This window comes from Heloderma suspectum, chromosome 3, assembly GCF_057233095.1.
Source record: "Heloderma suspectum isolate Gila_16-S chromosome 3, 16-S_ref, whole genome shotgun sequence".
Taxonomy (NCBI): domain Eukaryota; kingdom Metazoa; phylum Chordata; class Lepidosauria; order Squamata; family Helodermatidae; genus Heloderma; species Heloderma suspectum.
The window spans coordinates 157729693-157745267 of NC_139460.1; the positions used below are offsets into that span (position 1 = coordinate 157729693).

Genomic DNA, 15575 nt, shown 5'->3' on the forward strand with positions numbered 1-15575 from the left:
CACTGGGACTTTCAGGAATTAAGACAGATTTAAGTTCTGGTTTGGGGCAAATTAAAATGTCACATTTTCTACAGTTTTGCAATAGCGGGGCTTGCTTATGTTTGTCTGAACTGGGGGGGCCAGAAGCAAGAGAAAGCAGGGCTCCTGCACCTTTAATAGTGGTGCACAAGAGAGAATTTCACCAGCTGAAATTCTGTTTTACACAATTATTAAAGGTGCAGGAACCTTGTCCTCTTTTGCATCTGGCCACCCTAATCAGAAACAACTTCTGCATCAAATACAGTTTTTATCAAAACTCCATAGGAGCCCAGGGCATTTTAAAAAATGGGATGACCCCATTTTAACCTTACAATAACCTCATTTCCATGCTTACTCTGATGCTAATCCCATTACATTCAATGGGACTTACTACGAAAAATTGGATTTAAGGCTGCAATCATGTGCATACAAGTAACAGTAACTGGGCCAAAACCTCAGCAGTGTAATTTGATGAGAATAGGAACACAAACCAAGGTCTCCCTGATTCATGACCAACGCTCTACCCAGTACACCACACTGACTTGGTTAAAATGCTCTCCAGAGTTGTAACGTCCAGCCAACCTTTGAGAAAGCTAACCATTTCAGAATTAGGAAGAAATCATCACTACAGTATAAGTGGGGAACCCACGGCCACTCTGTGCAGCCCACGTAGTAGCCCTGCCCACTATTCCCCACAGCCCAGATGACCAGCTGGGCTGTGGTAAACACAATGACACTTCCTGCTCAAAAACAGCGGTCTTCATCAGGATTGCTTGGGAGGAGGGGGGTTTTAACTATAGCTACTCCAGCAATTCCTGCAATCAAGTAGGGTGTGTGTGTGTGTGTGTGAGAGTGAGAGAGAGAGAGAGAGAGAGAGAGAGAGAGAGAGAGAGAGAGAAGGCTGGGTGTGTCCTGGCCCTACCTACCACCAGCTTCATTCACACATGCAGCCCCAAAAGGGTTCTACAGCTACCAATGTGACCTCTCACTCCCAGCAGGAAAAAATGGTTTGGCCTGCTCCAATGCCTTTTAAGTGATCTGCAGAATTCAGTGTGATGCTTGTTTCATGGCATGGAAATAAAACATCACCTGCTTAATAACTGCAGATAAAGTCTCTTGTTAAAGGCACAGCTACAGAAATCAACTGAAAATGCTAAGCAGCCCTAGGCCCCACATGCACGACAATGGTATATCTCAGAGAGTCCATTCCTACCACTCCCACACTGCAAGCAAGCTGCACGTTTTTATGGTCCGTTGCCAATGTCTTTTATTTCTTGCAGTTTATGAATCCTGCCAGCTTGTTGCTATCTGAATGGAGATACAGCCTGTTGCTGCTGCCCACATTCCATCTCTCACCACCGCTGCTGCCTTTAAGTTTGCTCTGAAAAGAATGTCATTAAACTCACTGAAAGCCATTCAGGTGGAGACAGGTTGCTAAATACTATGAAAAGGCACAGGGCTTTGAATACAAAGGAAGAGGTACATGCTCTGTTTTGACTTCTAAAAACGCAGGTTGCTGTGGCAGGTTCTTTCTCTCTTTCTAAAATGTATTTTAAAGTGACAGATTGCCCGAGAAGGGTGGATAAGAGTTGGTTTAAGATGGATTGTTGGGAAGAGAGCAAACAACCAGTGGTCCTCCACAGATACTACAGAACAAGTTGAGCCAGATAAACAGGTCTGCTAAACCCCTAAGGGGATTGGAAAGAGTATCACACAAAACTTTAATAACCTGCATTTCATGACCTACATTTTATTAAAGCTTTCAAGCTACATTGTTCATAAATAGCTTTTTTCCATAAGAAAAAATTAAGCTAAATGAGTACTTAGAATGACAGGATTCCCCCCCCCTCCAAAAAAACAGTTAAATTAAGCTTCATAATATTTTTTTCATAGGACTCCCATAGCCTTCCGTAAAAGCTTGTCCCTTGGGAGATTCACTACTATCAAGTCTATATACTTTCTTTTTTTAATCTATGCCATATAAATTACTGGTAGCAGTATGGAAACAGGTTTTTGTGGATGTGCAAACATTCGCAACATACAATTATCTTATGTGCTCAGGAACAGAGATAAATGTCATCCTATGGGGGGGGGGGTACTTCTATCAAAAACCTTTGGAAGGCACAGTATTTCAAGAGGAGCCTTCCCCAACTTGGTGCCTTCTATGTCTGTTGATCTACAACTCCCCACATTTGGCTGGGGGATTCTGGGAGCTGAAGTAAAACACATCCAGAAAGCACCACACTGGGAAGGCTGGACTACAACTGAAAGGCAGCACCGGTCACAGATTAACGTATCCTACAGGAAACTTGTCCTAAGAAATTGGAGTTACCTCCAAGACAAAGATACATTTGTCCAAACTAATGTTGTATAAGTATACTTAAAAGCACCAGATTTTATCCAAAGCGGGCTTATTTTTGTGAGCTTCACTGACTTTTGACGAAGTGGGCTCTAGGCCATATAGACTAATCTCTAAAAGTTCCACAAGACTTGTTTTTGCAGTGATTTTTAATGGTGCAATCCTATGTCTCTCTACTCAGAAGCAACTCCCACTAAGCTCAATGGGGCTTACTCTTAGACAAGTGAATACAAGACTGCAGCCTACATTACCTTCCTACAGACAAACACGTGGTTGAAGGCATATTACAAATTGTTGTTTTCCGCAGCTCAGAACTTCAGTATAAACTCTAATTCCATGTACGCAACAGCATACTTTCTTACTGAATGATCAAAGAGAAATGCCTTGAGTGCCGTTTTTCTTGGTAGAAAGGCCAGGCACAATTCAAACAAACACATTGGGAAAAAAATTAACATTCTGAATCTTTGTCTTTACCGCCATGCTAACTGCAGCTATGATATGTCAGGTTAATTAATGCATAAATAAATTTATATCCTGCTCTTCACACAATAATTTTCACGTGGCTTATACAACTTCCAAATTAAAGTAACTTGAAAGTGTGTTGTTGTTCAGTCGTTCAGTCGTGTCCGACTCTTCGTGACCCCATGGACCACAGCACGCCAGGCCTTCCTGTCCTGAGCTTTATTAGTCACTAAATTTAAGATTTAGCCTTTTAACTTGTCTGCTTCCCCATGCATATGGACCTCAGAACAGTATTTCACAAACATGCATTATTTTATGGAGGGGTGGGGAACCTATGGCTGTTGATGGACTCCAACTTCCATCAGGCTCAGGCAGCATGGCCAATGGTGAGGGATGATGGGAGATGTAGTCCAACATATGGAGGACCAGAGGTTTTATGAGGAGGGGCCATAACTCAGCGGTAGAGGACATGCTTGTGTGCAAAAGGTCCCGGGCTCAGTCCCTGGGATCTCCTGGCAGGGTTGGTCCTCTGCCCAAAACACCTGTGCCACCAGCCAGAGTAAACACTGTTAAGCTAGAGTGACCCATTTGTTATAAGGTAGCGTCTGTGGATAGCCAAGGCACCCTGAATGAAATGTGGAGGTACATTCCACTCTTCTACTCAAGAGGAGGTTACTTTAGAGTGGGCAAGATGGGGGGAGTTACCTAGTCTCAGAGAAGTCTCCTCCTATATTGCTGCACGGGGCATACCTGCCGATTGGATGGAATCAAGGCCAACACAGTAACTCATGTGCAGATACAATGGCCCATGCTCCTCTGATGATGGACAATCCTGCGCTCTCTCTTGGAAGCAACTGAAGGATCCAAATATACTCAACGCAGAGAGCTCAGCAAAATTATTCACCCCTATCAGAGTCTGATGTGGCATGTGGAAAGACCAAATCGGGCAGCTCGCTATGTGGGTACCACGTACTCTTGACTGTACACAGTTCGGGAATCCTTGCCTTAGAACAACAGCTTTTAAGATTTTTTTAAAAAAATAAACACTGTTCCTTTTAGAGACAACCGCTTCGTTTATCAAAACTATATTTCCATAGTAACATTTTTGCCTGGAGATACTCACTCTTTCTACAGTGAGAAAACACTGAATACAAGCCCTTGTTCGATAGATGAAACGAGCCTTAGATCTTTCCTCAATTTAAAAAACAGACTTCTGACTTTTTTACAATGATGAGGAAGCTATTTCAACCACAAGCCCAATGCACTTAAACTACCAAAAAGAAGAAGAGAAGAAGGAGGAGAAGCAGAAGCAGCGCAATTTCAGAAGAGCTTTGATGCATACATATGCAGCATTCAAAGCTCATTTGGTATATTCCAAATACATGTTCAGCAGGACAATTCTACGGCTCTACAGTAGCATCACAAGGATGCTTGAAGTACACTTGATTTTAAATGCTGTGCATTAATCTAAGTTTGCACAGGGAACTGTAATAAGCTGCCTTATAACAAAATGAGATCATTACTTCATCTTAAGCAGATGGACTAATCTTTGTGGCCCTATACCTGGAGATATCAGTGGTTGAACCTGGGACATTGGGCATGCAAAGCATGTATATGCTCTTCCACTGAGCCATGGCCCTTCCTCCAATGTACTACTCAACAGACTTCCTTCTGCAAATGTTTATTATTTGGGTTAGACCAGCCTTCCCAGCCTGGGGCCCTCCAGGTGCTGGACTACAACTCCCTATGCTGCTGGGGGATTATGGCCATTGTAATCCAATATGTCTGGAGGTCACTAGGTTGGGAAGGCTGGGTTAGACCAACAGCGTTTAAGAAACCTTAAGATGTGAAGTTTTCTACCCAAATTATTCTACAGATTGAAACAATGAGGGTTCTATCCCCAGACATATGAGAGAGCAAGAACAACAGCAACAGCGGAGCTGATGAAAACCTCCGTTACAAATGTGAAAGCCAGCTAACTGTGTCTGGATGAAAATACATATGCTTCAGAACTGATTTATCAAGTTTCTCCCTCTCCTTCCCTCCCTCCCTCTCTCTCTCTCTCTCTCTCACACACACACACACACACTCTAAAACATTACTAGTAATCTTAAAGGAACATTTCTCTAATGTTATAAATGTTTTATAGCTGAGGAAACAGCACTTTGGAGACTACTCTGGAGAAAAAACAACTGTTGGGAAATGTATTCTTATGAAATATAGGATAAACATTTCCAGGTTTTACAGTGTGATCCTATGCACGTCTACTCAGACATACTGGTTTACTCCCAAGTAATTGTTATAGGATTGCAGCTTAAATTTGGTTAAGTGAAATCAGAGGCATATTTCATTTTATGTACATGGAACCGCCCCGCCCCAAACCCACACATGCACCAAAACCGCCCCCAGGGACAGCTTCCTCCCAATCACCGCATAATTCTTTTGCAAAATGTTTGAGGAAGGGGAGGGAATGATAGGGCTTCAAAGAGTATTTATTCACTGCTCAAATTAAATCTATTTTAAGAAGTTCAAAAGTGTCAGTTTTCATTTTATTAACCACTCTGGCTGATTTAGCCCTCTGAGCTTGAAGCAAACCAAGGGAAACCTCTCAACCAAAGCAGAAAAAGATGGCCAATTTATATTTATAGGCCATTTAAGAACACAATAAACACATACCAGTATGAGTTCGCAGGTGCGCTTTTAAGTGGGAAGACTTCGTATACACTTTAGTGCAACCTAAGACAGAAAACCAAGAAGAGATGTAAGGGTTGGGTACATTTACGTCTAGAACACATTAAGATTCAGCACAATTGCCAAAACACTGCTGGTAGCTCTAATTGATGGCGCTGTTTTATTTTAAGAAAGTTATTCAAAACTCTGTTACGTCACATAGAATATTCCACTCCTCATTAACAGCAAAAGGACAGCTCCCATTACTGGTGGCATATAGTGGGTACGTCCACAGAAAGCACAATTGGCCACACCTAGAACTTTTAACGTTATCAACTTCCTAAACATGTATGCTAAATGGTATTAGTTCTCCCGGATCTTATTAATATTTTCCTTGTCTCAACGTCTCATCTTTTACCAACTTTTCACATATACTTAAACCATGCTTTTAGCAGTAGAACAAAATAACAGCAACATATAGCTGTTATAGCAACATATAGCAACATATAGCTGTTATAGCAACACACAGCAACACACAGCAACACACAGCAACGAGTACACTATCGTATTTGTCGTATCGTATATCGTATATGAGTAAGCCGAACTGGTATAATCCTCAATATAATAGTGTACCGAGCCAGGAATCAGTACAAGCGCATCGACCTCTAGTACTGCGCTGCTACCAGTGCCAACACGTTAGAAGACAGTTCCATGGGTTTGGGGAGGCAAGTGAGAAAGACTTAAACTGGGGAGTGCCCCTTCAGGAACATGGCTCATTCTGTAGACCCCAGAAGGTGCCCCCATACAAATCAGGTACAGTCTACAAAGGCTCCCATCCAAAACTACAGCCGAGTTCTGCTCTGCCTGAAGTATCACCCCATCGTGCCTTGGGAAGAAGGCAACCTCCATAATGCCATCAATGACGCCACCCTTCTCTGACGTGGTGCCCTCCAGATGTTTTGGACGACGATTCCATTCATCCCTGCTACTGGCCATGTTGGCTGGGGCTGGTGGGAGTTGTAGGGCAAAACATCTGGAGGCCACCACGTTGGGGAATACGGAGTGATGCCATGTCAGCTACTATGAGTAGAAAGAGGGCAAGTCACAATAAAGAACTACTTTCCCTAAAAGGCACAATGGAAGCATGCATAGGACTTCCTCCAACAGAAGGAGGAGTTGGCAGCAGTTAAGGTAGCTTTGCTCCAGGATATGAAGAGAAGAAACCCTCCTCTCTGAAGCAGCCAATGGGCTAGGCCAGCCTTCCCCAAACTGGTGTTCTCCAGATGTGCTGGACTACATCTCCCATTATCCCCAGACAGCATGCTTCCTGGGGAAATGGGAGTCTGGACCATACCAGGTTGGGGGAAGGCTGGACCATGCCATTAGTACTTATTCTTCTCACATCAAGCTCATATTAGACCTTTGAGTCTGATCCTGGAGTATGTATAAGGCCAGATTTATATAAATTGTCCATGTGGCAGGACTGCTGCTGGACTATATCACTTCAGATTGCAGGGGAGGGAAATCACAGAATTGAAAGCTCCTGCAATATAAAAAGAATTATCTGCATATAGAAGAGATGTCAGGGAGTAGTTCTAGCCTAGACTTTTCTGAGATACGTTTGTTTTTGATGTATGGGATTCCTCTTCCATCTGGATGTTCATCTGGATAAAGCAGTACAGTCCAAGAACACTTTTACCATGTGAACCATTTTACTAGGCAAGGCCTATATCAGTCTACCAAACTTATTTTCCCACAGCGACCCAAGATTTTGTTAAGGGTATGAGTTTTTTAAATGCAGTTTCATTATGAAGATTGAACGTTCTGGAAGTTACAACAACAACAACAAAACAGATAATCTACCATGATGCTTATCTTGTATGAAAAAAGATAGAACAAAAGAAGCATTTGTAAGGGTTTCCAGAAAGATACTAGCCGGATTCATTATTATTTTTAGTTTAGCTGGGGTACACCGATAATAATCCATATTTAATCTACTGCCAAAGGAGAGAAGCGGCATCCATAACCGAGCAACAGGGTTTTTAAGTTTCCTTTAGGCTTACCTGGATAATCACAGTAATGAATACGTCTCTTCTCCAACTCTGGGTTAGTCCTCCTGTTGTATCTGACTGGTGGGACAGGTGGCGAATTCATTGGGATGTTTGCGGGCAAACTGGGATTGTGAATTGCCAACTTGGAGGCAATCGTAGCAGCATACGATGGCGGAGGGGTTAAATTCTGCATCATTTCGGCTTGCCTGTCTGGACTGCCAGGCTCCGAGCTCGGGGGAGAAGGAGGGAAGTAAGTGGCTTGCTGATGTTGAAGAAATTGATTGGGCATGGTGTATGTGCACTGGGGGAGCCCGTGGAACTGTTTCATGGTAGTCTGCGGCATAGCAGAAGAGAGAGTGTTAAGGCCTGCCATGGCCGAAGACATGGGCACGTTGTTCAGGGAGTCCATCACCGCGGCTTGTGTTGTGGGGTTGGGCATGTCAAGATCTGGAGAGCTCAGGAGCTGATACAGTTGGCCCTGCTGGGGCGTGGAGATGGAGAGGTGAAGATCCGGAGAGGGGAGCTCCTGCTTGATGAAGAGGTTGTTGACGTCAGGACTCTGGTGGGAGCTGAAGATGCTCGTGAACTCGGGAAGTGCCTGGGTGGGGTTGGGGGCTGGAGGAGCCGTCTCACTCTGGTGGCTGAAGACTGTCACAGGTTCTGTCTTGATGTGGGTCACAGGCGGCCTCTGTGATTTATACAGGCCTGTCCTCAGCTGAGAAATGTCGGGGAGGTAAAGATTCATGTTGACGCTGTAAGGCACCCCGTCGCTGTTGGTGAAGAACTGATCAATGCCCGAGGCGCTGTCCCGACGGTACTTTTTATGCTCTGGGACACTGGAGACAGGAGGAAGCTGGGGCGTCAGATACTTCTCCATTTCACACCGTGCCTAAATGAGAACAAGATTAGCACATACACAAAAAGAAAAGATTATTTATGAGAATGGTGATGACTCTCAACAGATTGTACAAAGAAATAAACCCAGCATCTTGATCAGTGTTACATTTCTATGAACTCCTTCCTCAAACCTACTCTAATCTGGAAGCCCTTCTTCCTAATCTCAGCTATGCAGGGATTCTCTCCATTTACTAGGTGGTGGGAAGGCGCGGTGAATCTGCCCAAAGGCACTTTTGTCTACTCTGAGATTAAGCACTGGCACTGAAAAACATGTATCAGAATTGAGCCCCAACACAAATTGAGCTCTGAGCCTAAATACATTTCTCTAGTTTTTTTTAAAAATGGTATTGGTGAAATGTATTTATTTTATTTATTAGTAGTAGTTATAGACCGCTTAATATAGCAACTCGCCTTTATTTCTAAGATTTTTGTTAGGACTGGGATACTGAGCTTTTGTTAGCCAAGAACACGGGCAAGAAAATTGTAAGTATAATCCAGCCAAAATAAAGTACTTTTAGGTCTTATTGATTCCAATATGAGCAATTTAAGCATGCACTTATCTTTCCCAGTGAAATCAATGGCATCGACAAGTACTTTGCTTGTACAACTTGGATTTTTGACAATTGACACTTAAAAGGGGGGGGGGAGTAGCAACAGGTTGAACTACATCAAAATAAGGCCCTTCATAATAAATATTAATAGGTAACAGTAGCTTTTTGACCCAATAATTCCTATTTAATAAAATGTTATCGTCAAAGGCTTCAAAGTGTACTGAAAACAAAAATGCAGCTATCCTCAAAAATGTTTAGATCAAATAGAGTATCTCAGGTGAACACGGCTGCAATTAAAAGCTTAGTGATGTGGTTTTAATAAGGGCTTTCACACCTGCAAACCCCATGCTCACTTGGTTAATTACGAATTATGCATGTTAAACAATAAACTACTTAGAGCATGAAACATTTCAGAAGGTAAGCAATTTTATGGGAGTGGGGAGAAGACCAGGGTGTAAGTGACAAGCTTCCACTGGGCTTTGAAAACCTGGCTGTTCAGGCGGGCATTTGGGGTGGGTTAGGGTGTTTTTTTTTTAGAGCAATGTTGTTTTGTTCAGTTGATTATGTAAATTTTTTGTATTTTGTATTGTTATGTGTATTGTATGCCGCCTAGAGTAGCCAGGTAGCCGGTCAGATGGGCGGCTAATAAATCTAATTAATTAATTAATACATACATACATACATACATACAACCTGACAATTGTAGTGCCAACTGCCTCCATGCAAGCCGATTTTTTCCCCTGGGACCTTATCAGGCAGTTAACAGCAACTTCACCTTTTATTTTTAAAAATGTTTTTCAACTCTCATGCTTGCAGAATGAGAATAGCAGTCTGTACAAATACTCTGGAGCAAGTTAATTATGAGTTTCCAGTGAGCTCAATTCCAGAAGAAGAGTATCAAGATTTGCATCCAGTCCTAAAACCAGTGTGGCTATTTCCATGCAATGGGCACAATCTAGCAAGATTTAGGTCTCATTCTCACCCAGGTGGTGACCCTGTGTTTGGGCTGTACTACTTCAGAGTACAGAGGTGAGCTTCACATGACTGAATTGGTTTTCCATATAGAACAGTTCCCTGCACATAGAGAACTAGCATGTGAGGGGAAGGGTAGGCTTGCTCCCAACGTACTAGTTTTCTGTGTGCAAGGAATGATTTTGTTATCACCTCTGAGAAAGGGAGGCCTTAGTCATGTGTAAAACTCCATCCCAAAGTTTTCAGTGGTGCTAAATACAACCAACATTTGCTGGAATGTGTCAAGATTGGGACGCAAGGCTACAATTCTAAAAAGAAACCCAACCCTGCTCATTGGCAAACCCTACTGAACTTCAAGACAGGACATGAGCACATATGGAAAAGCTCTTAAATGCAATAGTTGGATGCTCATTGGCTGGCTGTCACCACACACATACAAGTGCTCAATAAATGTCATTTACATGTACTGGAAAGGTGCACATGAGTAACAGCTCTCTGCATTTATAGTGCTCACCCACCCCTGAATCAGAGCAAGGGTTTGCTAACTATAGTGCCTATAAACACAGACCGTATGCATATATATTCCTATCCTAGAAGATAGCTTTAATTACCCTGGGGGAGGGGAAGGGGGGAATCATTTGACTAGCTTAGCGGTGCTAGGGAATCCGTGGGTGGAAGCAGCCGATACATTACAAGCACAGTCATCAGTAAAACATTTATCGTGAGCTCTCCAGTGAGCAAATGCAGCATTCCCTCTTGCTCTGTAAGGAGCCCATTCATGCCAGATCCCTTCCATACTTCTAGAGCAAGGGTCTGCTGACAAACCGAAGACTGGGTAAATAGTTTATTTTCAGAGCCTCTCCAAAGCCACAGTCACCACCAAAAAAAGCCCTCACCAGAAAGAAGAAACAGGAGCCCTCTTGTCTCTGATCTAGATCTGCCCCAACATGCCAGGCAACTTTTTCCAGCTCTTGTTTACAACCCCACCGTAGCTTGCTTTGATGACAGAAATGCTTATTCTTGGGGGGGGGGGGGAGTATCACTGAAACCAGACTGCCTTCATTACTAGGTACTTCTCCCCATTTCTTCTCCTTTTCAGTGACTGTGACATTCTAATAAGATCCTTCTGCAAATACATTCAAGCATATATTTCTCCTACATTGTGTGCACATGGGGGTGGCAGGGAAGAGAAACATGGCTTTGTTTAGGTCCACTTGAGGTTTTTTCCACTCATTTTATCCACTGACATTTGTGCCATGTTAAAAAACCCAAACCAAAAGTCTTGCAGACGATGAAAATGTACAAGAAAACGTTCAAATGGAACAACCCAGGACTAGAAATAGTTTCAAATTAAAACCGTTTGTGTACTTAAAAAAAAAAAGAAGAGAAAAAAAATCACATTGTGGTTTGTGCTTTCCCGTTTTAGCTCTTCCAGCTGTTTGCATGTGGATCTGTTTCCAACCAGTTCTCTGGGACAGGCAAAAAGAAGTCCCCCAAAGTTTCTCCCCCCCCACCCCTCGCCCCATCTAAAATGACACACGTGGGCGAGAGGGACAGGCCGTTACTCTAATTCGGCTGCCTGCCGTGCAAGTGCATAGGGTAGCAGCTGTAGCTTTCAACACAGTCAGAGGGCCAGTTTCCCTCAGCCGCCCACCCCTTTGCCCACTTGCTGCTGGGAATTAGCGGGGGGGGGGGATCTCTCCAGTCACAGTCAGGAGTGTTGGCACTAGAGTAGGGGAAATGCCTGGAGCCCCGGTTTAGAGGCCAGCAGCTTTGCCATTCCCCACTTTCAGGAATGGTTAAAGATACTGGGTTGGACCCAGATTTAGCCATACTTCAGAGCAGACCCATTCAAATCAATCGGACTGAAATCAACCATGAGTAACTTCAGTCCCACTGATCTGAATGGTTCTACTCCAGCCCTCCCTGACTCAGGGCCTTCCAGATACCTTGGGCTACCACTTCCATCATGCCCAGCCACCCTGCTCATTTGGGCAGGCTGGCTAGGGATTATTTATTTATTTATATTTATTATTTATTTATTATTGCATTTATACCCTGCCTTTTTTCCTCTTGCAAGGAACCCAAGGCGGCTTACATTATCCTCCTCCTCTCCATTTTATCCTCACAACAACAACCCTGTGAGGTAGGCTGGGCTGAGAGTCTGTGACTGGCCCAAAGTCACCCAGTGAGCTTCCATGGCCGAGTGGGGACTAGAACCCGGATCTCCCAGCTCCTAGTCCAACACTCTTGCCACTACACCACACTGGATTATGAGAGTTGCAGTCTAACCAATCCGGAGGGCCCCAGCCTGAAGAAGGCTGCTCCCCCCTAAGTATGACCGAGTCTGGATCCAACCATTTGGAATCTGTCACTGGCATGTTCCCTACCAGATCAGACAGAAACCAGGGCTTGCATGCAGTCAGTCCTACTTTGAGCAGATCCACTGAAATGAAGGAGACTGAAGCCTAACACTTGGATACAGCCCACTAGTTCCAACATAGGCTTAAGGGAAGGCGGTGACTGGTGTGGAATTAAGCAGAGCCCGGCTCTATAAGGGGAGCTGGCTCTGCTTTGTGGAGATCCATAAACACATGTGCTCTAGGAAGGCGCGAGATGTCCCCTCTGCCATGCTCGAGAGGAATGGCATGGGGCAACTGTGAAGTCCCGGAGTTCCAAAGGAACCGCCAAGCTGCTGTTGCTGCCACTGCCGTCCGGATTTGCCTTGGCACTGCAGAGGTCTAGACAGCCACACACACAAAAACAGCCTTCTTTCCCCGACACCATGCGAGAGAGAGAAGCACCCTTCCCCTACACACTGCGTTAAAGGTTAGGGAAGAATAATATTAAGCGCAGCCTCCACTTTGCCCATAAGCATGCCCTGAAAGGAGCCTGCGCGGCGGGTGTTTGTACCGCTTCTGCAGCCAGGCCGGCCACAACGCGCTCTGGTTGAAAGAGATAACAAGAGCCACATGAAATAACCCACAGGTTGGATCGAAAGTGAGTCATGCTGGGAGTAGACCCGTTGAAATCAAGGGGAGACGTTAGCCAGTCATGACTACGTCCTGTCGATTGCCACGGGTCTAATCTCAGCATGACTAAGTCTGGATCCAACCCCTTGAATACACGCTCCCGAGCGCTAAGGAGTCGCGTACTTCCAACTCCCCACACGCGCCCCTCCGCCCCGGCCAATGATTCTCCTTGACTCTGAAATAATGCCTCACAATATAAAGGGGCTTCAGCAGCCTGGGTCCGTCTAGGGTGGGGCACCGCTGGCCTGGAGAGCGAGCGGGCGGGCGAGGCACTCAGCACCGCTCTACCAGGCCAACAGCAGCCACCTTTCTCCATCGTGCGCCCCTGACGCCCGACTTTCGCTTCCTTCGAAGCTCGCCCCCCCCGCCACAGCCCTCTTGCCCGGCCGACCTAGCCCCCCCCCCCCGCAAGCCACAGGCAGAGTGTAGGCGATGGCAGGGACACACCCAGCGAACTCCCCCCAAAAACCGTCCGCGGGCTCAAGAACCCCCATGACCTGGAAACCCAATCGCCAGCCCCACGTGCGGCGCTACGCACTCTGCCCATGCTCAGGGGCAACCTTACCATTTGCATTTAAAAAAAAATAAAGATGCCAGAGCTTCCCTCCGGCTCTGACCGATCTCGGGACACACCAAGCCGAAGAAGCGGGGGTGGGGCGGGGGGGCAAATGCTCTGCTTACCTGCGCCATTTCCTCGCCGGGGAGCCTGGCTCCTCCACCTGGCTGCTGCTTGATCGCTTCAGCGGGGCCCGGGAAGAGCGTGGCTTCTCGGCCCCCCAACACCGGCTTGAGCTGCGCGAAGACGGGCTCCTCGGGCCCTAAGCGAGCGCTCATGCTCAGCACCCGAGTAGCCATAGGGAAGGTGCGCGGAAAGTGCCTGACGAAGGGGGGGGAGCCTCGCCTCGCCTCGCCTCGCCCGGCCGCGGCTCACACCCTCCCGACACCAGCGCGCTCGCAACGCGGAGCTTCCTCTACCTGGCCGAAGACGTTCCTGCTGGCGATCCCCGGCGACATGCCCGCCTCTATTTCACCTCCTCCGCCCAAGGGGGCCGGCGCTGCGAGGCGGCCCCGCCCAGTACAAACGCCGCCGCGCTTTCTCGGCCGGCTCCGCCCGCGCCGCGCGAGCGGGGCGCTGCTCGCCCCGCGAGCGGGCGGGCGGGCCCAAACAAGCCGGCGGGCGCGTTTCTCGGGGCTCTGCCCGAGATCCCAAAGCCCCCGATTCTTTTTCCAGCGCGAGCCGAGCGGCCCCTGTGCCTGGCTGACAGCTGGCCCAAGGAGGCCGCGGCGATGAAAGACCAAACCCAGGCTGCACTTTTCGTTTGGAACAGCAGCTCCGAATGCTGGAATTGTGGCGCTCGATGCCGCCGCCCGATGCGCGGTTGACCGGGGAAGGGGGGCTCTGGGAGCACGTGGGGAAATAACCCACACGCGCGCGCGCGCGCACACGCCGGAAGGTAGTGGGGCTTAACGTCCAACAGGTCAACGTGCATAAGAAGACCAAATAATAAAATAATGATAAGGCCCTAAGAAGAATTCCAAAATACATACAGCGTGATTCCGGGATCACCAACAAGTGTGCAAGCTTTCTAGATCGCTTTGTCAAAGCTGCAACCCTCTAACGTCTTGCCTGATGAAGAGTTCTGGAGATCTCGGAAGCTTGCGTATTTTGGGGTGCTCTTTGAGCTGGCCTCACCGAGGTATTACACTATATGGGTTTTGCAATACCTAAGGGGAGGCTGCATCTCCCATGGAATCAAGCGGGACTTGCTTCCAAATAGACACCTGTCCGCCTTCCCCAGACCGGAGCACTCCCATCATCCCCATCCAATGGTGCAGCTGGGTCTTTCAGACCCTGGACTTAATGGCCTTATGGAGGCTCCCCTTTAAATGGCCATGTGCATTACTTCAGCCTTGAAGCACAAAACATTTGTCTTCCTACTCTCCAGCTGCCCTGCCATGCTTTACAACTGCTTCTACGTTCCTGATATTTTGGAGAAATCAGAAACAACAACTTTGCCAATCCTGATTTTAAAATAAGAGATAGTCTTGAGCATGTGCAGTTTGTGATTTTAAATGCACTTAAATCAAAGCACCGTTGTGACTACAGAAATAAAATGGAGTTTGATTCTGCTGCCCTCACACTACACACATTTACTTGGGAATAAGTGCCATTTTGTTGTAGAAAAGGATGTTATCTATCTTAAAAGCAAAGGCCAGCCTTGTGTGCCACTGCCCCTCTCTAGGTCAGCCTTGCTCAACCTGGTGCCCTTCAGATGTATTGGATTACAACTCCTAGCATCCCCAGCTAGCAGGGCACCAGGTTGCGGAAGGCTGCTCTAGGTAGTTGTTTCGGGGATTGGGCTATGGGGCCCTGGACTTCAGTCCCAACTTCCATACCTAGATGCACCACTGCCTGCTGGGAATGATGGGAGCTGTAGTCCAATACATCTGGAGGGCACCACGTTGGGGAAGGTTGACAGATACAGATTGGGTGTTAGAGCAACGGACAAGGAGGGTTCTTGATCCTCACCCCAGTCCTGTAATGGGTGGGGCCATGAGGCAC

The 15575-nt window shown here is 46.4% G+C and overlaps 1 protein-coding gene across 1 annotated transcript in view; it reads right to left on the reverse strand.

The window, feature by feature from the left end:
• Positions 1-13985, reverse strand: part of KLF5 (KLF transcription factor 5) — a 37219-nt gene extending 23234 nt beyond the window's left edge. The window contains exons 1-3 of the mRNA XM_084844839.1: positions 13694-13985; positions 7573-8449; positions 5516-5575 (exon numbers count right to left, since the gene is read on the reverse strand). Coding sequence (XP_084700965.1) covers positions 5516-5575; positions 7573-8449; positions 13694-13867 — 1111 coding nt within the window. The 5' untranslated portion in view covers positions 13868-13985. The remainder of the gene's footprint in view (positions 1-5515; positions 5576-7572; positions 8450-13693) is intronic.
• Between the last annotated feature and the right edge of the window lie 1590 nt (positions 13986-15575).